This window comes from Entelurus aequoreus, linkage group LG02 (assembly GCF_033978785.1).
Source record: "Entelurus aequoreus isolate RoL-2023_Sb linkage group LG02, RoL_Eaeq_v1.1, whole genome shotgun sequence".
NCBI lineage: Eukaryota > Metazoa > Chordata > Actinopteri > Syngnathiformes > Syngnathidae > Entelurus > Entelurus aequoreus.
This window is the reverse complement of record NC_084732.1, coordinates 34078884-34106756: the sequence shown is the minus strand read 5'-3', so window position 1 is coordinate 34106756 and position 27873 is coordinate 34078884. Positions and strand designations below refer to the sequence as shown.

The 27873-nt window shown below is 39.6% G+C and overlaps 1 protein-coding gene across 5 annotated transcripts in view; it reads left to right on the top strand.

Annotated features, from left to right (window-relative positions):
- Nucleotides 1–27873, top strand: part of esrrga (estrogen-related receptor gamma a) — a 145017-nt gene that overhangs the window by 37881 nt on the left and 79263 nt on the right. For 3 of the 5 annotated variants that reach the window (XM_062025758.1, XM_062025746.1, XM_062025775.1), the window contains exons 4-5: nt 6216–6640; nt 16207–16335. In XM_062025758.1, the coding sequence (XP_061881742.1) occupies nt 6216–6640; nt 16207–16335 (554 nt within the window). The remainder of the gene's footprint in view (nt 1–6215; nt 6641–16206; nt 16336–27873) is intronic. The other 2 variants (XM_062025766.1, XM_062025754.1) reach the window with 1 other exon arrangement.

Below are 27873 nucleotides of genomic sequence, written 5' to 3'. Positions count from 1 at the left end.
AGCATAATGTGGCGTATTAATTTCAAAAATGTATCAGGATGTTTGCTTTTTTCTTCAACAACATCACTTATTATTATTCACTGCAGACTTCATGAGAGCCAACGAACATAATAAAACTTTCATTTGTTGTACAATATCTGCTGTCACTGGGATGCCGACTGTTAGGATGTTGTTATATTCCAGTTTAGATGAAGAATGATTCATAATCCTCGCCAAAAAAAAAAGGGGGGTGGAACCAAGCGTGTTTACTTGTCTTTCTCGCCATTTCAGAATTTTTAATTGGATGCCAAAGTTGACCAATTTATCGGATTATGTCCTCATCCTTCTACTATCAAGGTGAGAGGTATTATTTATGATCTGGAATACATTTTCACGAGCTCTGAGGCGAGAAAACAACTTACCAACTCATAACATCAGTATAGCAGCAACAAACTAGTTAGCTCTCTGCACGTTTACACTGCAGTGGCCCAAATCTGATTTTTTGGAAATCTGATTTTTTTTCCAGCTGACTGTTTACACTGCAAGTAAAATGTGTTTTTTTATCAGACTCCAGTGTAAACGCGCATGTGGCCCCAATGTGGCCAACAAAGGAAGTTGACCGGGAGGAAGCTGCTACTACTACAAAATAAAATAAAAGTCGCAACACCTTAAAAAAGAGTGTTTTCTTACTTAAAAGTAAATTAAAATAACATAATGTATGAAAAGATGTATATAGTGTAATATATTTGGGAGAGTTGTAATCTTTTAATGGCTGTTAAAGGCCTACTGAAACCCACTACTACCAACCACGCAGTCTGATAGTTTATACATCAATGATGAAATCTTAACATTGCAACACATGCCAATACGGCCGGGTTAACTTATAAAGTGCAATTTTAAAATTCCCGCCACACTTCCGGTTGAAAAACTCCTTTGGATATGATTTATGCGCGTGACGTCACAAAAGCAACGGAAGTGGTTGGACCCCATCGGACCCGATAGAAAAGCCTCTTGTTTTCTTCGACAAAATTCCACAGTATTCTGGACATCTGTGTTGGTGAATCTTTTGCAATTTGTTTAATGAACAATGGAGACTGCAAAGAAGAACGTTGTAGGTGGGATCGATCTGTGTCTTAGCGGCTAAGTACAATACTGTAATATCTGTGATATTTGCATTAGTGTACTGTGTCTTTAAGGGTTTGGGGAACGCGCATGCGCGAGTGAGTTGGCGGAGAACTTGAGTGTGTGTGAGCGTGAGTTGTTAATAAAGCGATTGAGCAGCGCTTCCTCGTCTGTGTGACTCCTTCTCCACTGCGGGGCATTACAATACTTACAGCAACACAACAAGGACTACTTACTACGCCTAGCCGATGCTTGCCGCCAAACCCACGGATGAAGTCCTTCGTCGTGCCGTTGATCGCTGGAATGCAGGTGAGCACGGCTGTTGATGGGTTTCTATCTTCATTTGAGAACGATGATATCGCGCTAGCTCAGTAGCTAAGTGTGTCACCGATGTATTGTCTTGGAGATAAGTCACTTTAAATGTCCATTTTGAGTGCTCGACTCTCATTTTCAAGAGGATATAGTATCCGAGGTGGTTTAAAATACAAATCCGTGATCCACAATAGAAAAAGGAGAGAGTACATAGTTCTGTGAGGTCCGGTTGCTAAGTTAGCTTCAATGGCGTCGTTAGCACAGCATTGTTAACCTTCGCCAGCCTGGAAAGCATTAACCGTGTATTTACATGTCCACGGTTTAATAGTATTGTTGATTTTCTATCTATCCTTCCAGTCAGGGGTTTATTTTTTTTGTTTCTATATGCAGTTAAAGTACGATGCTATCACGTTAGCTCGTAGCTAAAGCATTTCGCCGATGTATTGTCGTGGAGATAAAAGGCACTGAATGTCCATTTTGTGTTCTCGACTCTCATTTTCAAGAGGATATAGTATCCGAGGTGGTTTAAAATACAAATCCGTGATCCACAATAAAAAAAGGAGAGTGTGGAATCCAATGAGCCAGCTTGTACCTAAGTTACGGTCAGAGCGAAAAAAGATACGTCCATCACTGCCTCTCAAGTCCTTCACTGTAACGTTCCTCATCTACGAATCTTTCATCCTCGCTCAAATTAATGGGGTAATCGTCACTTTCTCGGTCCGAATCTCTCTCGCTCCATTGTAAACAATGGGGAATTGTGAGGAATACTACCTCCTGTGACGTCACGCTACTTCCGGTACAGGCAAGGCTTTTTTTTATCAGCGAGCAAAAGTTGCGAACTTTATCGTCGATTTTCTCTACTAAATCCTTTCAGCAAAAATATGGCAATATCGCGAAATGATCAAGTATGACACATAGAATGGATCTGCTATTCCCGTTTAAATAAAAAAAAAAAAATTCAGTAGGCCTTTAAGTAGAGGAGACACGGACAACAGCGTGTATCTATGTTAGCTTTATTTTTCAACTCACATGTAAGCAAACACACCACAGCGTCAATTCCGGTCCTTCAACAATCACTTTTTCTTTGGAATCAAAATATATATTCATATATTACACATAGCCTATTATTTGTGCACTATTGACAAGTGATGCACCAAGATTTTGGTCGTCTTAAATAAACTTTGCTCACCGAAACCAGATGTCGTGATGAAATATCCACTTTTGCTGGCGACTTCGTATTTCCGATTGACGTAGCTCGCCCAGAGCTGACAAAAAAGTCCCATACGGGTCACATTCAGGTCGCATTGCGTTTAGACTGAAGTCACATTTGAAAAGATCAGATTCCAATAGGATTCAGGACTACCTCCTGATGTGGCCTGAATCTGATACCAAAAGATCAGTTTGAAGCACTTTGGAGTGTTGTGACAATGCCCCACTAAAAATAGTTTGTGTTAGCGCTTATAATAACAATTTCACTAGTACCTGGTTAAAATTTAGGTCACGAAATGTAAATTGAGTATTGTTGGCATTTTTGAGATGGTTATTTAGAGGGTTTTATGGGTGGAATAGAGGACCTTCCATTAACTCCATTGTAAGCGGACCTTTATTTAGATGTATTTACGAGTTTGAATGCATTTTTTTTTAAAAGACTAACATTTTCTTGTCTCATAATGATTGCGAACAATAGACAAAATTCCAAAAAAAGTGCAGTTTCCCTTTAAAGGGACCCTTTAATATTTTCATGTCAGCCTGTTCCACACAAAAAACAGCTTTTATCTACTTTGAACTTACAAAATACAATTGTGTATAACCATGAGACATACAATATCAAGCCCCAATAAGACATAAGGATAACTAAATGTATACAATCGTAATAATGAATAAAAGTAACATCTGCAAGCAAAGTAAAAAGCAAAGGAGGAAATTAAAGGTGTGAAGATAACCATAGACCTGGAAGTGGAACTTCTTACGTCTATCTGCTCTGTACAATTTAAAATAACGATAAATATTAGCATGTTTAAATTTTTGAAGAGTGAGTAATTTTACTTTATTGTTGTAATATTTAGTATTGTACAGCATGATTTCACTATTTAGGATGTGCTTAGCAGTTTTTCTTTATTTCAAAGTGAATAAAGCATAATAAGAATGGCAGCCCTTCTTTCCTCACATTCTGTCTTCCTACCTGTTTTCCCTGTCCATATCCATTCCCTGTCCCACCCCAACCCCCACACTAAGCCTCCCTCCTCCCATTCTTTGTCAAGACGCTGTCTCTGTTTTATGGGTCCCAGTAGAACGGGGATCTTTTACAGGCCGACTGGACTTTAGAAGCCCCTCGTTTAGCGGCATCCTGCCTTAATTAAAAACCCCTTTTGTGCTTTCTGCCTGTAACAATGACGAGAGCGAGAGGAAGGGTTTTAGTGGGAGAGGGAGAGAAGGAGAGCGGCAATGCAAAGAGCAGGAGAAAGAGATAGATGGCAGTGAATAGGAGGTGATAGGGAGACAGGCAGAAAGATAGTAAAGTGGACAAAGGATGGGAAGGGGAGATATAGACAGCGAGAAGATAGTTGTTAATTACCAGTGCCATTAACAGGACCCTCCCGAAGGAGAGGAATAAGGAAAAGCATTCCAGAAACAATTTGATTGCCAGACGAAATTGTTGTGCAGGTTGATTTTTTAATTCCTTTAGACACCACCGTGTTTGTGTGTCTGTGTGCGTGTTTGTGTGTGGCTGTCTTTGTGATGATGGAGCAGCAAAGAGGCTGCCTACTGATTACCTTCATGTTGAACAAGCGGCTATTGACTGGCGAGTGACGGATGAGCGGCTGGCTCTGCAAGCATGCTCATGTTGTGTGAGTGTGTGTGATACTGCACATGCCTCCATGCTGCTCGCTCTTACACCGCCTGCCCATACAGGACCACTTTATTTCTTTCCTTGCCTTTTTCCTACCTTTTTTTTTTGGTAAATGTAACATGGATGAGGAAAACACATCACGATGGATGGAAAGTTTGGCTGCGCCTGTCAGAAAGCATACATAAATATGGAAACACACCCCTTAATCAATAATGTAATCAATTATTGTTTAGTCCCCTTTGAATATTAATTCCACATCTTCACATGTCTTTTTACTGTAGATTATTGTGTGCCTCCAATTTTGTGTGGGCAGTTTGGAAAACGCCCCTTTTCTGTATAAAGTGCACGAACATGGTCCATGAAAGAATGCTCAGATGAGTGTGGAGGAACTTGAGAGTCCTGACATAACCCCAATCAAACACCTTCGGGATGAAGTGGAATATCCACAATTCCATGTGTCCCAATATTTTTGTCAACATATGCCACTCTTCGTGCACAAAACCAATCAAATATCAGTAAAAATAGGACATGTTAACAAACAGTAACAAAAGAGTAGGATAAGGGTTCAGGGTTTCCCCCAGATTGCCAATATACTTGTGGTGTTGGGGGCGTGGCTATGGTGTGTGGTTAATATGACATCATCTAATAATTTGCATAATCAGCGATGATGCATATATTTTTTTTAAAAAGCTAAAAAAAATGTTATAAATATATATACAAAATACAATATATATTTATATATATAGTGCGCAAATAATATACTCTATATCAGTGGTCCCCAACCTTTTTGTAACTGCGGACCGGTCAACGCTTGAAAATTTGTCCCACGGACCGGGGGGTATTTCTTATTTTTAATTTTTTTATTTTCTTTGTCATAAAAAAATACAATCATGTGTGCTTACGGACTGTATCCCTGCAGATTGTATTGATCTATATTGATATATAATGTAGGAACCAGAAATATTAATAACAGAAAGAAACAACCCTTTTGTGCGAATGAGTGTGGGGGAGGGAGTTTTTTTGGGTTGGTGCACTAATTGTAAGTGTATCTTGTGTTTTTTATGTTGATTTAATAAAAAAAAAACTTTTTTTTTTTATTTTATTTTTTTTTATTTCTTGTGCGGCCCGGTACCAATCGATCCACGGACCGGTACCGGGCCGCGGCCCGGTGGTTGGGGACCACTGCTCTATATACAATACATTTATGCATTATAATCCTTTAATTTATTTTAACGTAAAAAACCCTAATTTTTAGGTGTGATGGTTTTTATTTTGCTTTGGCAGGGTGCCAAGATCAATTACATGTAGGGAAAACCCAGGGTTGTCTTATATTTACACATTTTGTCCAAGTGGAGGTTAAGGGCAGCAAGAAAACGGGCCGCTGCACTAAAGTGGATACTGCAGCATCCTAAGCTACAGGAAATGAACCACCAGGACAGTTTAGGTCTCGCCTATATGGTATTATCTCGGTACTATAGAACCGCAGCTGTACCTGACAGTACCTGGTGTGTTAAATGATATTGCATCAATTGCCAGTAGGTTGCATACACAGGGAAAAGCAGGGCATGTTGCTGCTTATGTCACATTAGCGCATGGTTGCTGTTAGTGTGACCCCAGGATGCAGAGACGGCAGGCAAAATTCAAATACATTAGTCAACGATGCAGTGTCACAGGGAAGGCGACAGTGCCAGATAAACCCTCTTGATTAGCGATCAGAGGCAGTCCCCTTATCACTAATCAAGGGCAGGCACTCAGAAACAGTGGTCAAGTTACTGCTAGACAAAACTAAAACAGGAAGTGGAACAAAAATAAGAGCGCTATAGAGTAAGAAACACTAAACACAGGAAAAACAACACATGAAGCTAAAAACTCACATGGATCATAACAGCTTAATGTGCGTCCTATATCATATCTATTTTATTTCATATTCTCTTCTGTGTCATTCCCTCAGGCTTCTCTGCAGAATGTCCAGTAAGGAGCGCCACCTTGAGTCCAACTGTCCGTCCTCGTATATAAAGACAGAGCCATCAAGTCCCGCCTCCCTGACTGACAGTCTAAACCACCATTCGCCCGGGGGCTCCAGCGACGCCTCAGGCTCCTATTCGTCCACCATGAACGGCCACCCCAATGGCTTAGACTCCCCGAGTCTATACGGCTCCAACGCGGGGCCTCTGGGTCCCGCCGGCGGCCCCGGATCCAAGCGCTACGAGGACTGTTCGTCAACGATCGGGGAAGATTCGCAGATAAAGTGCGAGTACATGTTGAATTCCATGCCAAAGAGGCTGTGTCTGGTGTGTGGGGACATTGCTTCTGGCTACCACTATGGTGTGGCGTCATGTGAGGCCTGCAAAGCCTTCTTCAAACGCACCATCCAAGGTTAGTATTCACTTTTACTGTATTTATTAGCATTAATAATCTCTCTCCGTCATTGATGTACCTGCACCCTCTAATAAGCATCAATCCAGCTCAACATGACCCCCTGCCAGTCGCATTCTACATCAGCCTCTGGTCTTCAGAGCAAAAAAGCAATTTCCAGGTTGCTATTTGCATTTCTACATCTAACCTCTAACGCCTTGCAGCACTGACGTTGGTCGTAAGCCCGTTGTTTAAACGATAATATCGAGTCACAGTAAGGTCACAGGTCATGCCTAGGAGGGGTCAAGGGTTCAGGTTAGGAGTAGAGGAGAGAGGGGATAGAGCAGTAATCCAGATGATGAGAGGAGTAGCAGGAATTAGGCTGGCTAATCCTTCGCTCCACTTGTTACAGGGCTTCAGGTAGAGTTCACAGGTATTTTCCGCACGTTGTTGTAATTTCATTTCAACATTATATCCTGAAGATTAAGGGCTCAGAAAGACATGATTGGACACGCCCTAGTTGCCAAATGTAACATTTTATGACGTATTCAAATATACAGTACATGATGTATCCATCACTTACAGCAAGATGGTGGAAGTTTAAGGCAGTGGTTCTCAACTGGTGTGGCTGCAGGACCACCATAACGACCCAAATTGCGGAAATGTTTCCATCTTAAATTTGTCAAAATATATTTAATAAAAAAGACAGTGCAGGTTGAAGTTCCAATTTTGTTAAAATTGAAAATGTAAAATTGAAATTGTAAATGCCAAGGTTTACATTTTGTAAGCTACAAACAGTTACACCTGCACAATATAAAAAAATCCAATACAATGATAATGATAACGTTAACAACAATAGTAATAATTATACCAATTATACTTTTTTTTATTGAAAGAAATATAATTTTTTTAAGCAGCTCTTACTAGCTTTGTGAAATACCAAGAAAAAATATGTCATAGTATTATCTAACATCTGATTTTACAAATTGTGTTGATAATATTCTAAACTTTTTTTCCAATGTTGATATCATCAAATGGAGATGAGACACTTTTCTAAACTTAATATCACAACATTGATATTTGGTAGGATACAGTCATTAGGTACACCTGCACAAATCCAAAGACAACAATAAAAAAGATAATCACTTTAATAATTAGGGATGTGAATCTTCGTACAAGCTCACGATTCAAGTCCATTCCGATTCTTGGGGTGACAATTCGATTCAGAATCGATTCTCGATTCAACACGATTCTCAATTCCAACCAGTTCTCGCAATATATTATTTTGAATATAAATATTGATAAAACCTTTTTAAAAACAGGTTACGATTTACAAAAGTTCGTTTTGGCTGCTGACGAATGACGTAGATGGACGGCGAGTAAGTGTAGAAATGTCTTAAAAATCGTCTTTTAAAAAATCGATTTTGTGATCTATTGCAGTAATAATACCTTTTGATGGACACTGTATTAAATTACCAATATTAGTGTGGTTGCAGTGTTGTACAACTGCATTGCATATCTACATTTATAGCTTTTTAACTCTGCCTGTTTTTTATGTATAATTCCAGAATAGGTCAAGTTTATGAGGACTAATAGGCCCATCAGTCTGTCATCCTGCTGGAGGAAAACTCATCTTCCAGCCAGTCAGTCATTGAGCTATGTAGTCAGTCAGTCAGTCATATCAGACAGGATTCATCTATCTACCTTTCCATCCATCTACCTATCTGTCGCCATGCTTTCTTTTGCTTCTGATAAGCAGCTTTCCCAGTAAAACCCTAGCAAAAACCAAAGAGACAAGAGGAACGGTGGGGGATGGCGGTCTTATATCCACTCGATGCTCACCAGTACCCACAGATGACCTGTGTGTGTTTATGATGGGATGAGATCAGGCCACGGTACATGGCTGACAAAAAGATTGGAGCCCACGCATGCAGAGATAAACTCACAAGAGACACACTTAAATAGACTGTCACACGCACACACACACACACACACAGACACACACAGACACACAACCTTGTAATCGCTCTGTGTGTTGCTTTGACCCTTAATTCATCAGCTATTGCAGCGCTGTCTAAACTGGCCCGTTTCATTTAGAGAGGCTTGTTAGAAGTTCAATAGGTGAGGAATGGTGTTACAGATGAAACACAACTGTGTGGATATAATGCACAGCTTATTTGGGAGTGTGACCTTCTGTGTCCACCCTGCTCTTGTTCGAGCATTTTCACTTTGCTTGTAATCCTGACCCTCCTTTGCTGTAGATATAGAGCAGGGGTCGGCAACCTTTTCATTCAAAATAGACATTTTGCCCCTTCTTTCAAGAAAGAAAAATAGTCTTTAGCTGCATAACATAACACTGCTTGTGAACTTGAAGTTGCTATCTTTTTTTGTCATTTAAGAGTTGCACTGCACATGGTGGACTGACCGTTTTAGCTTGCTGGGTAGCGTTGGTCAACTATGGATATAAGGTCGCCGGTTTGAGCCTGGGGTGAAAAAGCACATGTAAAATATAAATTAACGAATGATAGGGCGTTTCATATTAAACTATACTGCAAACGTATTTATATTCCCTCCCCTCTCCATTATTGATAAGAATATAATGGCAAATTTCTGCTCTTGGTTTTGTAGTCCACTGTGGCATACGGTTGGTAAACAGATGTTCTGGGATCAAATCCCTTCCAGTACATATGCATATTTATTTTTATATTACTATGTTAAAATGTGTTATTTTGCACTTCAAAAAATAATTATTGAACAATTTCTTGCTCATGAATATGTTTTAGTACAAAACACGCATCAAAGTTTGATTAAAAAAGTACAAAAATGGTTCAGATAAATAAAAAAGTGTAGAAAAAATGTGTTTCGTGGGTCGGGGAGCCTTAAAATAGCATTCTACTTACGTTAGGGCCCCAATTTAGCCAAGGGCGGCTCTGCACATTGGCTTCTACAGGCTCTACCTCTCTTCCTCGCGCTCATTTAGTCACCAGTCAGAACTCATTATAGATGCATTCACGGACCTCTTTAAAGTCAGACTTCATAAAACACTCTTCATAAATGTACAGTTCACCTGTTAAAAAAAATCTCTGAGCTCTGCAAACGGAGCCACAACAAAGAAGCTAAAGAGCCAGGGCATCAACGGTCGACTCTCGTGAAATGTTGGGATATAGCTGTTTGAACACTTGATTAAAGACACCTGCACAGTCAATACGATTCAATGCAAAAGCTGTAAAATATTGCCTTCACAAAGATGGATCATCGTCATACCTTATTTTGTTACAATTAAGTAGTGCCTCAGTCCGGTACGCCTCTGCACACTACAATCACAACAATAAACCACCTGCTCAGTGGCCTAGTGGTTAAAGTGTCCGCCCTGAGATCGGTAGGTTGTGAGTTCAAACCCCGGCCGAGTCATACCAAAGACTATAAAAATAGGACCCATTACCTCCCTGCTTGGCACTCAGCATCAAGGGTTTGAATTGGGGGTTAAATCACCAAAAATAATTCCCGGGCGCGGCACCGCTGCTGCTCACTGCTCCCCTCATCTCCCAGGGGGTGAACAAGGGGATGGGTCAAATGCAGAGGACAAATTTCACCACACCTAGTGTGTGTGTGACAATCATTGGTACTTTAACTTTACCTTAACTTAATAAACACTGCTAAATGAATACCAATCTCCATTAAAATTGAGCATCGATTTCTAAACAGGCAAAACTTTTTGTCCAGGTTTTGTATCAATTGCACAAGTGTATGAAAAATAATGTTAAAATAGTAATTTTTTTTTTTTTTTTCTACATTTAAAGCACTTCCTTGTGGTCTACATAACATTTAATGGTGGTTATTTGGTAAAAATGTTGCATAGATTATGTTTTACAGACCATCTTCAAGCCCCTTTCTGATCCTTCTCTTCAGGATGCGCCATTTTGTGGGTGGTCTTATTTATGTGTCTCCACTTCAACATCATCTTCCCCCCGCCATTTTTGTTGTAGTTTGTAGCGCTTCCATATTGAACCATACGCTACTTTGTATTAGAAATGACAACAGCGGAGAATGCGTGTGCATGTACGAGCCAGTCTGCCCCACAACAAGAGGATAGAGAAAAAGAAGGAGCTTATTGACTACAGCGCAGACTACAATGGCAGACTCGCACAATGCCCTTCGGTTAAATTTTTACCATATTTGAAGATCACATGTTAAAGTTAAAGTTAAAGTACCAATGATTGTCACGCACACACTAGGTGTGATGAAATGTGTCCTCTGCATTTGACCCATCCCCTTGTTCACCCCCTGGGAGGTGAAGGGAGCAGTGGGCAGCATCGGTGCCGCGCCCGGGAATCATTTTTGGTGATTTAACCCCCAATTCCAACCCTTGGGGGTGAAATCACCAAAAATGATTCCCGGGCGCGGCTTCAAATGTTGGAAACATGTCACAAGTTGTGCAAATTCCAAACTGCTCGTTTGGAATAAGTATGAAGGAAAGCAAGATTGTTTTATAAATACCTGTGCCATACCGCCACGCTTTGATTTAAATTTTTTGGGACTTATGTAGATCCCAAATAAATAAAAACCGGTACCAATATGTAAGAAAAGTTGGTTTTGCATAATAGGCGGCCCTCTAAGTGAGTGTTTTTTTTTAGACTTACAACTTTTTTATGCACTACACCTTTAAATGTGTTGTCTTGTCACCCCACATATATTGATAAAAATAAATAATTACTTTTCCATCATTTTTAATGCACACCGCGGTTTAATAGCTGTCAATATGTTGTCGCTCCCTATATTATAGCAGTTTACATACTTATAAGTTTAATTTTTTTTCATTTAAAAGTGATCATTCCAATTTGGCCTGTGAACTGTCTTAGATGTTTTGGAGCAAATGAGTCATGACATTATCTTTGGCCACTAAGCAAGCCAAACTCTTCCATGGAGTGTGTACGTGTGTGTGTGTGTGTGTGTGTGTGTGTGTGTGTGTGTGTGTGTGTGTGTGTGTGTGTGTGTGTGTGTGTGTGTGTGTGTGTGTGTGTGTGTGTGTGTGTGTGTGTGTGTGTGTGTGTGTGTGTGTGTGTGTGTGTGTGTGTGTGTGTGTGTGTGTGTGCTTGCATCCATGTTAATAACATGTGAATGTGTTTGTGTTGTGCACATTGGCTAGAAAGCCATGCTGGCCTCAGATGGGCAGTGGCAGCCATATTGGTATGTTTCAAGCCATTAGCCAATAAAACTGCAGGTAATCACCAAAAAAAACACATCCAGCTGGACAGGGACGAAGAGGAGAGAGTGTGAAGTGGGGAAAAAAACGACAAGGTAGGAAGGCCAAGAGGAAGCATTTGAATGAACAATAACTTTAGACGGAAAATGTTGGGGAAGCTGTGGGAGGCTGGTGTACGTAGTGTGTGTGTGTGTGTGTGTGTGTGTGTGTGTGTGTGTGTGTGTGTGTGTGTGTGTGTGTGTGTGTGTGTGTGTGTGTGTGTGTGTGTGTGTGTGTGTGTGTGTGTGTGTGTGTGTGTGTGTGTGTGTGTGTGTGTGTGTGTGTGTGTGTGTGTGTGTGTGTGTGTGAGCGTCACGGCATGGCGGAAGTGGCTGCGGCAGCTGCTGTTTCTGTGGCGTCAGTCCAGCTACACCTGACAACGTGCATCTATCACCCCTTATTGAGAGGGGGATGCATAAAAGTGAGTGTGGGGGAGTGGGATGAAATGAGATGACAAACCTGGGAAGACGGCAAAAAAGAAAGGTGGTGGCTTTCATTTAGACGACATGAGATGAGGGGAAGGAATTAAAAGAAGTCTAAATTATGTTCATTTAAAGAAACAATGAGCTTGTGCTAAAGACAATACAAGTCCATCATAAAAGACAAGACAATGTGTTAATGTTGCTGCAGTTTAACAGGCAAAGGATAGTTTTCGGTAACATGTTTTTCTGAAAATAGTTCAAATAAATGTAATTTCCAGTCACACACTATAAAAAATATAATAATACAGACAAATGTATGCTAACATTTAGCAGAATATTTAAAGTAGAGCATTATTTTTCCAGGATGATGGTCTAACTTTGATTTGTTCCAGTTTGCACAACAGTTTCCCCCATCAGGGAATGCTGTACAAGGAGCAGAAATAATCTGTTCCAGGTTCAAAATATCACTGTCATAAAATATTAACAATCAAAACAATACTTGTCATTTATATCTACATTTAGGTACTGGCAAATGCTGCAATAATTGTGCATGCAGTATTTTAAGTAGCATTTTCTTGACTGAAATGAAGTTAACCACATAAAACCAATCAACCTACATGACAAATGCATAGTGTGAAGGTGAGTCACGTCTTATGTGCGACACACTTCTCACTTTCTTCAATGCCATGCTTTTCGACTAGAGAAGTTTTTTCCTCTCTGATAAGCCAAGATTGTTATAAAATATCCATTCATCTATCAATTTTCTACCACTTGACCCGTTTTGGCGTCGTGGGCGTGCTGGAGCCTATGCCAGCTGCACTTGTTCTGAAGGCGGGGTACACCCTGGACAAGTTGCCACCTCATCGCAGGGGCCAACACAGATCATTCTATTGAAATCTTATGATATGTCATAAAATGACTGATTGTAATATAGTTAATGTGTTACAGTCTTTGTTGACAATACATTGTTTATGTAGCACAAACATGAGCGTTCCAGTTTCCACAATAGTGGTCAGTTGTCATGCAGCAGGTTGACACACATGCACTCACACACACACCTCAAAGGAGATTGCAGGGGATTTGAGGCCCTCATATATCCCTTCCACACCCCCAGGCGGCCACCATCAGTCCACACGTTATACAAAGTCGCCTCCAAGAGAAATCATTGGGTCTATAAGCCGGGCCCAGTGTCCGAGAAGAGGCGTGAAGGCAGAAATAAAGATGGTCGCATGGAAGAATGACAATCTGCTATTAACCCCTCGCTGTGCAGGATGTTTGCGTGGGAGCATACCAAGAGGGTCCTGCATGTTCGCTAGAGTACGCTAATGGAAGTCAATATAACAGGTTTACTATGTAGCAACCTTCATGCAAACCTTGAGGTTCTGCAAATCACCTGCTATAAGTGTCCCTTTAGCACACTTATTCATTTAGCTACCCTAACAAGACCCATTACTAAGCTTTGGTGTCATTAGCACATCTAGCAATAGTGCTCATAAGTAATTGCCAAATTAATCTGCTGCACCACCAGTATCTTCCTGCATGTCCCATTAGAGGCATCCATTAGGTTTTCCCCCAGCGTTAAGCATGTTTAGCCAGTTACTTCAACTAACAGGGGCCAATTAACGAGCATCTTGTTACCCATTAAGACGAGTTTGTGCGTTTAGCCTTTTTCTAGGCTAACTAGCCCCCTTAATCAGCGGAGTAATGAGAAAACATCCTCTCCACAGCAGCAGTCAATAGTAATCACTGTTTGTTCTCTTTCACTGGGAGACACTTGAGCTTGCTGGGATGCTGGGAACGCTGTAGTTGTTTTTTTGTTTTTTTTAGATGTACATCTCGTTATGGCTCACTCTATTAAACAAGACCATCCTGTTAAGTGCATGTGGAAAAGGTGCAACTGTCTCTAAAAACAAGGAAGAAAGCTTGACAGGAAAGCTCTGAAACTTCATATCAGGATAAGACAGGTGATAAACAGTAAAGGAAGACATAAAAAATGCTTTATATTGACTACAAATGACAGAGGAATCAAATTATCAAAGACAGAAGATAAAACTACAAATTTGCATGTATGTCATTTACTTATAGTAGTTAAAAATCTGTTTTAAATCGATGATGGGGGGAAAAAAAACCTGATACACCATAAACAATACAATAATAAACACAAAAATTTATTTTTGTTGCGTTTCAGATAATACAAAAAAACTCGCAACAATGTGATACTAACTCTAGTCTGTAGGTACCATGCCTCTTCTGTTGGTACCCATAAACAATAAGGTGCCAAAATGGTTAGGATTGGGAACCTTACAACAACTTAAAATTGGATTTGTTTACGATTCTTCGGGTGATGATTCGATTCATAATCGATACTCGATTCAAACCGATTCTTGCGATATAATATTTGATGACAATAAAACCTTTTCCAAACAGGTTACAGGTTACAAAAGCTTCTCTTATATGCTGACGTACGACGTATACGCGCAGTGAGTAAGCCCAGATATGGTCTATATAACTTATTTTGTATTCTTTGAAATTTTTATAAAAAAAACATTTTAAAAAAATATATTTTTGAAAAACATAAATCAATTTAGAATCAGATAAAAAAGAATCGCGATTCAGATGGTAATAATTTTTTGTGGCACCCCTGATAATCATAGTTTGATTGCTTACAATTTCTTTAATGTGGCAATAATACTAATAATGATTAGATTTATAAAGCGCTTTTCTAGACATTCAAAGCACTTTCAGTGAGAATTCAGTCCACTCTGGTGGTAAGTTACATTTGTCGCCACAGCTACCCTGGGGTACACTAAGGGAAATGTGGCTGCCAATTTGCTTAAGGACACAACAGCAGTGACTATATAAGGGAACAGAAGCTGGATTTGTACCAGGAACTATCAAGTTTCTGTATGGCGGTTGTACCATCTGAGCCACGTCGCTCTTTGTTGTTATTTGTCTAGAAGCAATTGAGTGGTAGCGCTCGTGCCTCACAGCAAGAGGGTCGTGGGTTCGATTCCCGGGCTTGGGGTCTTTCTGTGTGGAGTTTGCAAGTTGTCCGCGTGACTGCGTGGGTTCTCTCCGGGTACTCCGGCTTCCTCTCACCTCTAAAAATAGGGGGATAGGTTGATTGGCCACACTAAATTGACCCTAGTGTGTGGATGTGAGTGTGAATGTTGTCTGTCTATCTGTGTTGGCCCTGTGATGATGTGGCGACTTGTCCAGGGTGTACCCTGCCCTCTGCCCAAATGCAGCTGGGATAGGTACAGCCACCCGCGACCCAGAAAGGGACAAGCGGTAGTAAATGGATGGATGGATGCATGACAATTGAGGTGTAATAGGGTGCTCTACTTAGCTGCAACTAGCTGAGGCGCTGTTGATTTATTCTCCAGCTTGTTGTCGAAAGAAGCACAACATGTTGTCAGATATTAGAAGGATAAACTTCATTTGCAGGAAACAGGATTTTAGAATGTTTAGAGGAAAGAAGAAATTACATACGTGTGAGAATTAAAGGTAAAAGTGGAATTAGCTTCTCAGAAGTCCTAGGTGTTTGTGTTGGTGTCTAAGGATTTTAACATAATTAACTTACATTAGCTAATATTCTTATCCCCAGCTCTGAGCCAGTGTTAGCATGAGCAGACCCTAGCCGCTCACGCAACCTCGCCTTTGACACCTGTACCTAACTATGGCTGGGTGTGTGAGACACACACGCTTGAACTTCATTAGAAATCATGTAAAGTTGTGTGCTTGCTTAGTGGAGCAGTCAGAGCTGACCTCAAACATAAAAAAGGGTATAAAGGCAGCTTTTTTTTTGCATGAAATGATGGATCAGCAATCAAACTAACAGCAAGTTACCAATAATGTTTATGGACTGATCTCACATATACATGTCTGAACGTAACCTTTGTGTCCTCCTATGGTGTCTACAGGCAACATAGAATACAGCTGTCCAGCCACCAATGAGTGTGAAATCACCAAGAGGAGACGCAAGTCCTGCCAGGCCTGCCGCTTCATGAAGTGTCTGACTGTGGGCATGCTGAGGGAGGGTAAGGGAAAAGGTCTCTTCCTAATCATTCTCTGTTAGCTGTGTTGCACGTAGCATTACCATTGCACTACTTGTGTACAGTCACAGGAACAACACTAGCTTTAATATTAGGGGGGCATACAAAGGACAAACGCAGTACACGGGTCAATGTATTCAAACAATAATTTAATTAGTTGAAACTATTTTATTACTATATTAGTAGGACATTTGACACACTTTTTTACAAGAATTTTGTACAAGGAAATTGGACATAATAATAATAATAATGGATTAGATTTATATAGCGCTTTTCTAGACACTCATATGTACAATGTATGTATGTATGTGTTATTATCACAAGAATTGAATAAGAAATTGAACACAAAATAACATTAAAAGTATTATCATTACAATAATTCAATAGAAAATGTACAAAAATGTGTTATCACATAAATAAATTGACAAAAAACATATTTAATAAGAAATTATTATCACAAGAATGTTGGAGAAACTTGAGGGAAAATGTGTTGTTACAAGAATTTAATACAAAATATTGAGACAATTATTATTGTTTAATGTATTTATTTGGGCATTGGACAAAAAAGGTTATATTTAATGGAAAATATACTTACAGTAAGTGTCCTATAAGCAAAGGAATTTAGTAGAAATTCTCACAAAAAATGTTACACATTTTTTTGTATGAGCTCTACAAAAATGCATTATTTGTAAAAGGATGTTAAAGAAAATTGGACAAAAACAATTTTATGACAAAAAATTATTAGGAAATGTACAAAAATGTGTTTTAATCTAAAAAATGTCATAGGATATGTACAAAACGTGTTATTTACGCAAAAGGGTTTATGTATTCACTTGGGTTTGTCTGACTGTCAGTCAGCCAGTCAGTTAGTTAGTTAGTTAGTTAGTTAGTTAGCAACATCAATCAAAAAGTTATGGGCTGATTTTAAAGAAACAATCGGGAAAAAAAGGATAGCTGATTACATTTTGGGGGTTATCCGGATCATTTCTACCACGTTACCAAGGCTGCAATTTCTGTGTATGTGTGCATGCTCGCAGTCTCGCCTCCACCCACATAGACAAAGAGAGTGGATGACAGACAAGAGAGTTCACTCTGTTTATTTAAATCTGTGCTCTTTTGCGGTTTTGATCAAACTTTCAGGAAATGTCCAAAATGGGATAATGATTGGATTCAGCATATTTTTTCATGGATCTTTACTATTTGGAGATACTGTAGGGCCTTGTAGAGGTCTGCACTCTTAGGTTGCTTTTCTAATTATAAATAGTAGGGATTGGGAATTGGACAGAAACTCTGTTATTACAAAACAATGCAGAATATCTTTAGATTTTCTATTTTCCTACTTTTGCAATTTGTTAAACATTCAAATTAGAGATGTCCGATAATATCGAACTGCCGATATTATCGGCCAATAAATGCTTTAAAATGTAATATCGGAAATTAGCGGTATCGGTTTCAAAAAGTAAAATTAATGACTTTTTAAAACGCGGCTGTACGGAGTGGTACATGGACATAGGGAGAAGTACAGAGCCCCTATAAACCTTAAAGGCACTGCCTTTGCGTGCCAGACCAATCACATAATATCTACGGCTTTTCACACACACAAGTGAATGTAAGCATACTTGGTCAACAGCCATACAGGTCACACTGAGGGTGACCGTACAAACAACTTTAACACTGTTACTAATATGCACCACACTGTGAACCCACACCAAACAAGAATGACAAACACATTTCAAGAGAACATTCGCACTGTAACACAACATAAACACAACAGAACAAATACCCAGAACCCCTTGCAGCACTAACTCTTTCCAGACACTACAATATACACCCCCCGCTACCCCTCCCCCCTCCCCACCTCAACCCACCCCCCACCCCCCAACCCCGCCCACCTCAACCTCCTCATGCTCTCTCAGGGAGAGCATGTCCCAAATTCCAAGCTGCTGTTTTGAGGCATGTTAAAAAAATAATGCACTTTGTGACTTTAATAATAAATATGGCAGTGCCATGTTGGCATTTTTTTCCATAACTTGAGTTGATTTATTTTGGAAAACCTTGTTACATTGTTTAATGCATCCAGCGAGGCATCACAACAAAATTAGGCATAATAATGTGTTAATTCCACGACTGTATATATCGGTATAGGTTGATATCCGAATCTGTAATTAAGAGTTGAACAATATTGGAATATCGGATATCGGCAAAAAAGCCATTATCGGACATCTCTAATTTAAATACTTTATAATAGAGTAAGTGAAGTTTTATCATAGTTAACTGTTATGTAAGTACAAAAAAGTACATATTCAAGTAAGTGTTCATACTCATAGAAAAAGTACTATAAATACAGTAGGGGGGAAGTGAGGGGACTGAGCTTGCCCCGTTTGTGTTTGACTTCTGGATTCCTGTTTATCTATAGACTGGACTTTGAAATCCCATGTTGAATTCCAAGTTTTTTGAGTGCTGAACAGTTTAATTTTCAAGGGTCCAGTCTAATTTGCGTCATGGTATTGGTGTTCTAAACAATAAAGATAATTGCATTACTCTATTAATAAAGTAATAAAGTTGCACACAACCAACATTAGGGCATTACTAAGGAAGATTAGTGCCCTACTAAAAACAGAATCACTAACAAAAAAGAACAGTTATAGTTATTTATGTTATGTAACGATAAATATCACACCAGTACTACATTTGAACAACTTTTTTTTTGTCACATATAACACAGAGCTGAAACTAGGGCTTATTTTCCGTGCTTTGAAGCAGTTTACTGCATTGATAACATAAAATGTGGATTGTTAGTAGTAAAGACAGAGGCAGGAAGCAGACAGTAGGAAGGAAGTCCATAAACTTAAATGTTTTATTCTTGTCATCAAAACATGACAAGACACCTTCTCAAACCAATCACAAACTTCCGGCTTCAGGATAAAACTGCTACACGTCACATCCGCTACAGTAAGAAAATTGAAAATGTAATTCATTACGATCATACTTTGATTGTCAAAGATGTTTTATTCTAATCTGTGAAATGTCTACCTATATAAGTGTTAGTACATCAATCAACAAATATACTGTAGAGGGGGACATTTTATGGCAGATTGTAATAAAGTGTACTCTATATTATTTTATAAAATAGTCTGATTGATTTACCTCAATTACAGAATGTTTATCAGGCTGAATATCACTCATTATTAATAAATCCAGATGGTTAACACATTGTCATGCAGCAAAACAAATATGATTAACTTGCACAACATGCAATGTACAGAATATCAGAAGCATTTATTTAGGTAGAAATATCACAGATTACATCACCAAACATCTTTTACAATCAAAGAATGATCGTAACAATCCACATTTTGTGTTATTAATGTGTGAATATGGTATCTAAATAGGTGTAGCTCCTCTGAATGCAAGTGCTTCTGCAGCGGGAATACAAATTCTGTATTCCGACAAAATACAAAATCTGGCAAGACTGCAGGTAAATATATATTTTTAAAATTCTCATTAAAAGCGTGTTTTTTTTATCCTTTTTGTGTTGAGATGTTTAAAAAAAAGCATGCTGTTTAAAAAACATTTAAATTAAAGCAAACTAATTTTCCACTCATGTCAATAAAAACTTAAAAAATGTTAAAAAATGTCTGTCTAAGGTACACTTATTAATGCTGAAAAATTATGTTCATCTGCGATTAATCGTGCTTAATTTCAATTTAACTATGAACAAACTGCGATTATTTGTGATTAAAAGTTGTAATCGTTCGACAGCCCTAGTTGAAACTTAAGCATTTACCATTATTAGCATATCAGATTTTTTTATTGAAATGAATTCATCATTTAGAGAAAATACAATAAGCAACCTAAAATTTTTGTTTATACGACTAATTCATCTGCATTCTTTTTATGAAATCTACTACCGTAATTTCCGGACTATAAGCCGCTACTTTTTCCCCTCGTTCTGGTCCCTGCGGCTTATACAACGGTGCGGCTTATTTACGGCCTGTTCTTCTCCGACACAGACGAAGACGATTTCGGTGGTTTTAGTACGCAGGAGGAAGACGATGACACAATGATTAAAGACTGACTTTTCATATACCGGTAGGCTGGTTATTTTGATAACGTACAGGCGAGCACTTTGTATTACTTTGCACCATTGTATTATTTGTACTCTGCACGAATGCTGTTCGCCATGTCAAAGACGTGAAAGTTTGATTGAATGATTGAAAGATTTATTGTTAATAAATGGGACGCTTTGCGTTCCCAAAAAGTCATCTCTGTCCCGACAATCCCCTCCGTGGTAGCAGGAACCCCTATATACTACGGTAATTACACATCAAAACCCTGCGGCTTATAGTCGGGTGCGGCTTATATATGGAGCAATCTGTATTTTCCCCTAAATTTAGCTGGTGCGGCTTATAGTCAGGTGCGGCTTATAGTCCGGAAATTACGGTAATTTCTTTGGGAAACAGTCCAATGAATTACTTATCATAAAAAATGCTGCATGTAACACAATAGATTTGAATCCTTGTTGTATTGCTTGGCTTGAAGTCCACACACACAAGCGTACACACTACATATGTATGTCATAATGTTGCCATGTGCCAATTGGATCGTTTTTACTCCAACTGCCTGAAAAGAAAAACAGTTATTACTGCCATAGCACCACTTTGATTAAATACATTCCATTTGTCATGTCCACACTCCCCTGGTACCTCCACCTTTCTCTCTCTCTCTGCCGTTGGTCTTCTCACCTCTGACCTTTCCACTCCCACCGCACTTTCTGCCATGGAAGGAGGACGATAGAGAAAGTCTAAGAAACAGGAATAACGGTACAGAGGAGGCTCGGGAGAGGAGATTGATTTATAGAAGCTGAGGAGAGGGGCCGAGGGGGAGGATGAGAAAGGCAAGGTGGGGGTGCAGGGCGGGGGCAGGGTGTCCGAATGAAGTAGAAAGTGTGTGTGAGAGAAAGCAGAGGAGGGAGAAGGAGGGTCAAGGTTGTAATTGATGGGAGACCTGGTCCACGCCCTCCCCACCCGCACACACTTTTACTCGCTGTGGTCAGGGATTGTGGCTTTTTGCCATCCATTCTTGTCTTTTTCATCTTCCCACTCACTCTTATTGGACCACTTCATCCATCCACTAACCTCTACATCCCACTGCTGGAGAGTGTCACGCTCACCAGACACTTTATTAGGTACACCTGCACCAGCCCGTGACTTGCAGTATATGAGCTGCATGTAACAATGTGTTTGATTAGTATCCACATAGCTGTGAATCATCTAATCATAGCCAGACGAAGACGTTCATTTCAAGCGAAAGGCCGAGCTCGATGCAAACTGAAGCAATTTATCCCGTAAGAAATAATATAGATGTCAACACATTTTAGAGAAAATAATCCAATCAAATCCAACTTTATCTGTATAGCACCTTAAAAATACCCAGTGCTGTACAGAATAATGAATAAAAGACAGAAATTAACAAAGACAACGAGATACATGTAAAAAAACAACTACATTAAAATACATTTGAGGGATAAAAATGTTGGTTGGTAGATTGATTGGTAAAAGAAATGTAGATAAGAAAATAATCAAAATAAACCACAATAAAAACAATTACAATGGAATCAATAAAAAACAAATAAAATACTACAAGTAAGAACAAGAATGCCATTAACAACTTAAAAAGTGCCAAAGAAATGTTTTGCTTTTTACAATTATAAGCAATTATAATAATTATATCATATTTGTGATTATATTATTATAAACAATTATATATAGATATTATATTTATTATACATAGTATGTCATTATAAATTATTATTTAATTTTTTGCAGACATATTGATTTTATTTGCTCTATTTTTGTGGTTGTTGTGTTGTTTTTTTACTGTGATATGGGTCCCTCTGGGTCTGAAATTTTGTCAATCATTCACGATCCTTATGTGAAACAAGCACCCATATGTAGTTTGTTTTTTTTTTTAAATGAATTCTAACTCGTAAATTAACACTTACAATGGATTTTAAAATGTTTTATGGGGAAAAAAAAGTTTTAGTCGAAAAGTCGGGCATACCAAGGTTGCACTGTAATCTGGGGTGCATGAGAAAGTGGAAATGGAATCTGCTGGTTGCTACCCATTCATGATGCAGCTTCAGACATCTTGACTGAATAAGAATCGACAGTTCATTAATAGGTTGCCTACAGCCACAGCGCTTAATGACTTTTTTTTAAAACATTTGTTCTTGACGACACATACACAAACTGTTAATTGAATAGACGCGTTAGTGGGATCATTTATGTAATATTATGTATCATTGGCGTGTACACTGCTGTTTCTAATATTTTCGTGACCTCATTTAACTACATGAGAGGGTCAAAACATTAGAAACCGCTCTCAGTCGTCGTCGTCGGCGGTCACTCGAAACGAGTATGACTGTCCTCCGTAGGGAGGACGCCTGTGCGTGGAATCTTTTAATGTGGGGAGACTGGTGCACGGTCAGCCACCACACAGTCCTTGGCATTGAGCGGGCCAGGGTCCAGTGGCATGGAGACCAAGACGACTGGGGACCCGTCTTTGCTGCAGCCTTCATCCGCCTTCCCAGCCGTTGTGGTGCATTCCGCTGCCGCCATCTTCCGCCTGGTGTGTGTGCAGAAAACATCGCACAGGGCGATGTGATGCGTCTAGTGCAGTAGCCTTGGAGTAGTAGTACCTGTAGTTAGTGCATGCTGCATGCCGCTTTTGCTTGCTATGCTGCATGCTGCTTCTGCCTGATACTCACTGCTTTCAGCTAGTGCCGCCGGCTAGCCCTCTGTCTCAGAGGGCGAAAAGAGGAGCCGAGTGCATAAGCCTCCTCAGCCGGTACATAGCCTCTCCATTGTCAAGACTCGTACATGCCTCCTCGTGGCCACACACGGTAACTGGAACCTCGCGGTTCCAGGCTAAGTTGTACGGGATCTCGGAGCAGCAGGGGGCCCCAGAGACGGGGCATGCAGGCCCACCGGTGTGTGGACATGCCCTGGTGCCCAGTCAACCCCTGTCCCAGCTATGGGTAAATAACCCCAGCTATGGGCGAATAGTGAAAACCACCGCTCTCAGTATGATATAAAGCACTTGTAATTAAACTAAAGCATCATTTTAAAAGAACGCATCACTGACACCGTCTTTTTGTCTAATTAAATACGACTCATTGGATTGAGCATGTGTACCAATGAATTTGTTTGGCATATCACACAACAAACCCTTTGAAAACAAGTCACTTTGGCAGAAAAAGCTTGATTGTTTTCCCAAGAGTGCAACAAAATATTCCCTTGCCTGGCAAATGCAAACTCATCCTTTCCGTAGTTCCTCCACACTTTTTTCAAGCTGCTTCTGTTTGTTCTCCGAGTCGATCTGACATCGGCAGAAGCCACGTTTCATCTCCCGCCGTGACCTCCCACCCATGTCTACTTGTACGCGCCAATAGACACGTAAGTGTGTGTGTTATTGGCAGCTTCCACTTGTCTCGCCATTCTCTTGATGCGTAGTATTACCATTTGTGCAATTCAACGACGAGAAAGGTTTACAATAACCGATTATCGCAGCTTTCGTCTTACAGTAGCGGGATGAGATACCGAAGAGCAGAACAAAAATATCTGCCTTTAGTTGCCGCACATACATTACAGGCATACATACAGTATACATCAACCTGACACACCACAGCCACCTCATTTGTATTGGAGGCTGGGAATTGAATACACACTCTACATATGAATCAGGGTCATTTGGAAAGGTAGCTTTTTTATGTTTTAATACAAATGAGAAAAGATGGATGGCCATTTCAAGAAGCTAAATGTATCCCTTAATCTTTGCTTTTTTTCTACCTTAGATGCTATATTTTACTTATAGTTCTTGCTGTAAAACTGCAGCCATCTTCTGCAAACGTCACAACATTAAGTACACCTGCAATCCCAGAGCTGTATCAACAGTTCTTCCTTTACAAAGACAATGTTTAGTCTGCTTGGCATACAGAGCTGGATGAGTGGGCACATACTGGCAGTACTGTAATATCTATCAGTACTAGGGTGTAACGGTACGGCATCCTCACTCTTCTGTACATACCTCTGTATTATTGGTCATGGTTCAGTTTCGGTGCAAGGGAGCCAAATACCGAAACAAATGAACCATTGGCATTTAATTATCCAAAAGATGGACAGGACAAAAAAATAGAAATAACATTTAAAAAAATAACATTTAAAATAAATAAATTATCCAAAAGATGCAATTCTCAAATAAAACATTTAATTCAGAAAATACAGAAACATTTAAAAATGTGAGCTACGCTTTGATATTTTTTGTGCATTAAATATGGGCATAGATAGGTTTTATAACCTTTGCTTTATAGGTGACAATGCAAATTAGTGTATAAATAATAATACATTGAATTAAACTATTTTCAGATAATGCTGAGGGCCAATAAAAAATAAACGTTCGGTGGAAATTTTCCCCCAGGCCACACTCAGACACACTTAGACACTACTGCTATTCTTTTTAGGAAAGTGCAACAAAATTTTTTAGACAAAATGCAACAATAACAGTTTGAAGATTAAAGTCACTAACTATCTAAACTGCAGCATTAATAATTCCAGTGTGTAGTGCCATTCTCTACTTAACAATGGAGGCTTTTGTCTTATCCACTTGTCCGTTTACGTATTTCACCAGGAGTTGAAGTGTTTCTGCAGAGAAGATTTTAAAGGACGAAAGAGTCGTCAGGTTCTGGTCAATTTTTAGCATTATCACTAGCGGTAACTCCTGCTAGCTAAAGGCTGAACAGTGGGCATTTGTTTACAGTGTACTTTAGATGCCTGATGTGAGACACACTTTTAGGTCTCATTCACACTGCAGGTGAATTCAGATTTATTTTTGCCCTTATGCAGCCTGTATCGGATATTTTCATGTCAGTGTGAACAGTGCAATTCTGAATTTTTTTCGTATCTGACCCAGACTTCTTATATGGAAAAAACTTGGATATACAGTATATGCGACGCATCCTCAATGTGAACGCTTCCGCGCTCTGGTCGCATTCATCCGACTTGAACGTCATCAAAAAGTGATAAACGTCATAATTATTCGCCAAAATAGATGATTAGAAAATAAATAGTTGACAATGGAGCAGAAAACAGGTGAAAATAATATGTTTTAGGAACCCACGTGAAAGTTTCATCAATCCTGTCTCTCGACTGCCCGCCCACAGACACGCTCTTCAAGCAGATATCGAGACAAAGCAGCCAGAGCCAAAATACTTGTTCCTCATCCTTCTTAATCTTCTATGCGCAATTCAGAAAATGTTTACTCTGATTGCACAAAATCTTTGAAATTGCCACAAATGCCACGACTGAGACAGACTACAGTGTTTACTTCCGTAAACACTGCAGTGCGTGCGACATCATGATGTTTTGTCCGCATACAGGTCTGGTTGCATTGAAATTAGAAATCAAATTTTTCATGTAATATGAACTGCCACATAAAAAGATCGCATTTGACAAAAAAATCCAAATTGGACAGCCGACCCTGCAGCGTGAACGTGGCCTTAGGTCCCTCACTATAATGTGTACCAATTGGAAACGTGAACCGAACCGAAGGTTTTGTACCAAAAGATTCTGCTAGGAATTAGGGCTGGGCGATTATATGATCGTGATCAATAAATAAATTTCAGTTCAATGACGGTGATCAGCTGTGAACATTCCAAGCATGGCAGAAATGTCCATGACAACGGCCCATCAAAGACCACCTGTTCCCGGTCCACTTCCAGTTAAAAGGTACCGCTAAAGAAAACAGAATCACAGACATGAATACAATGACCGAACATGGAGCTAAACTTGCAGCTGAGGAAATCGAGATAAATGTTAGTCTTGATTTGGAGGTATCTAGGGCCCTAGGATTTCCACGTTAACCGAATCGTAGACGAAATCCCGGAAATGGCCAATAAAAATGCAATCTACTATTTAATGCGGAAAGTCGCGGAAATTGATGTAATGTGACTGAAATCGTGAGGAAAAGGAAGTACCCATATTTATGGGTACTGTGCACTTCACGAACACTAACCCGGGGGTGGCCAGGTGGCCAGTACTTTAGCCGGGAACTTTGCACTCATCATGGTACAGCTCTCTGCCTGCCTCCGGGGCTCTAAGCAGCCACCTGCGAAAAACCTACGAAACAAACTCCAAAATACAGAGCCGAAAATCTCTCCAATGGCTTCTATGTGTCAGGTGAAATGTTTTTTTTTTGTTGCTAATTTGATGACTACTTGTCATCCAAAAGCTGTGTAAAAAACACTGTGTGCTACTAATGCCAGTTCTGATGCCGAGTCTTAAACATCTTCTTTGGTTAGTTTATAATAAATTGACAGCTTTTTATGCAATAGTTTGGCCTCCAATGTTGAAATAATAACTGGTGCATTCATCTTGTGTGTTTTCTTTTAATTGAAAGCATTTAAACTTCAAGCATGTATTGGTATATTATGTAATGTGCTTTTTCTTATTTAATTTGCTTTATTTACTCCAAATGTGAATACAATTTTGTACAAATCTAAATTTCTTAAATTGGTACTACATATGTTTTAAAACTAGCAAGTTAAAAACAATACAAACAATTCCTGATAGTCGAGGTCGGATGATACGGACAAATAATCCTGATCATTTGTTTTGCCATATCGCCCAGCCCTACTACAAATACAATGAAGAATATTGCATATTTTAATGCTCGTAAATAAGATCCTTATCAATAAAATCCAAGCATTAATCCCTTTAGTGCGGCGGAAAGAGGCGTAAACAATCAGAGGAAGGAAGGCAGGGAGTGACGGAACATGGGTGCGCCCACCCACCAATATGTAGCAGCTCATTTCTGGAGCGAGGCAATTAAAAAGCCTGACGTTATTATGAGAACTTCCCCTCTGGCAATGACTGTCTGTCCATTTTTAATGAGGTCATAATGATGCGTCAGCTCCAGCCCGAAAGGTCACAGGGGCGGGGCTTAAACGGTAGTGTGTGTATGTGCAAGTGGTGTAATAGGTAAAATGCTGAAACTAATACCGCAGCTGAAGGATCACCTGGAGAGGCTGTGTTAGCCGTTTGATTTGTGCACATTTATTGGAAAATGAAAAAAATTGTCATCTCACATCAGAAGTAATAATGTGTCATGATGAGAATACAACACAAACATCACACAATTGAACATGAAAGATTTTGGCTGCAGACAGTGCATATGCGCTTATTGACACACACACACACACACACGTCCTGCTTTAAAGAGACACAACATGTCCGAGCTTCCATCTCTATCAAGTAGTAAACGGCCAGCTGGATTCAGATGGTACACTAGCAGGAACACAAGACCACGCGCCGCTAATATAAACCCTGGCACATGGCCTCGCCTACACGCACACACACATAGCAGCAGCTTGTGCCAACTTTGGCCATGCTCCCCAAGACCTAATGAGGGAGATTGGTTGGAATAGCAGTTTGTGTGACTGTGTGTGTGTGTATCATCCATATGTTGGTTCTGACTAGA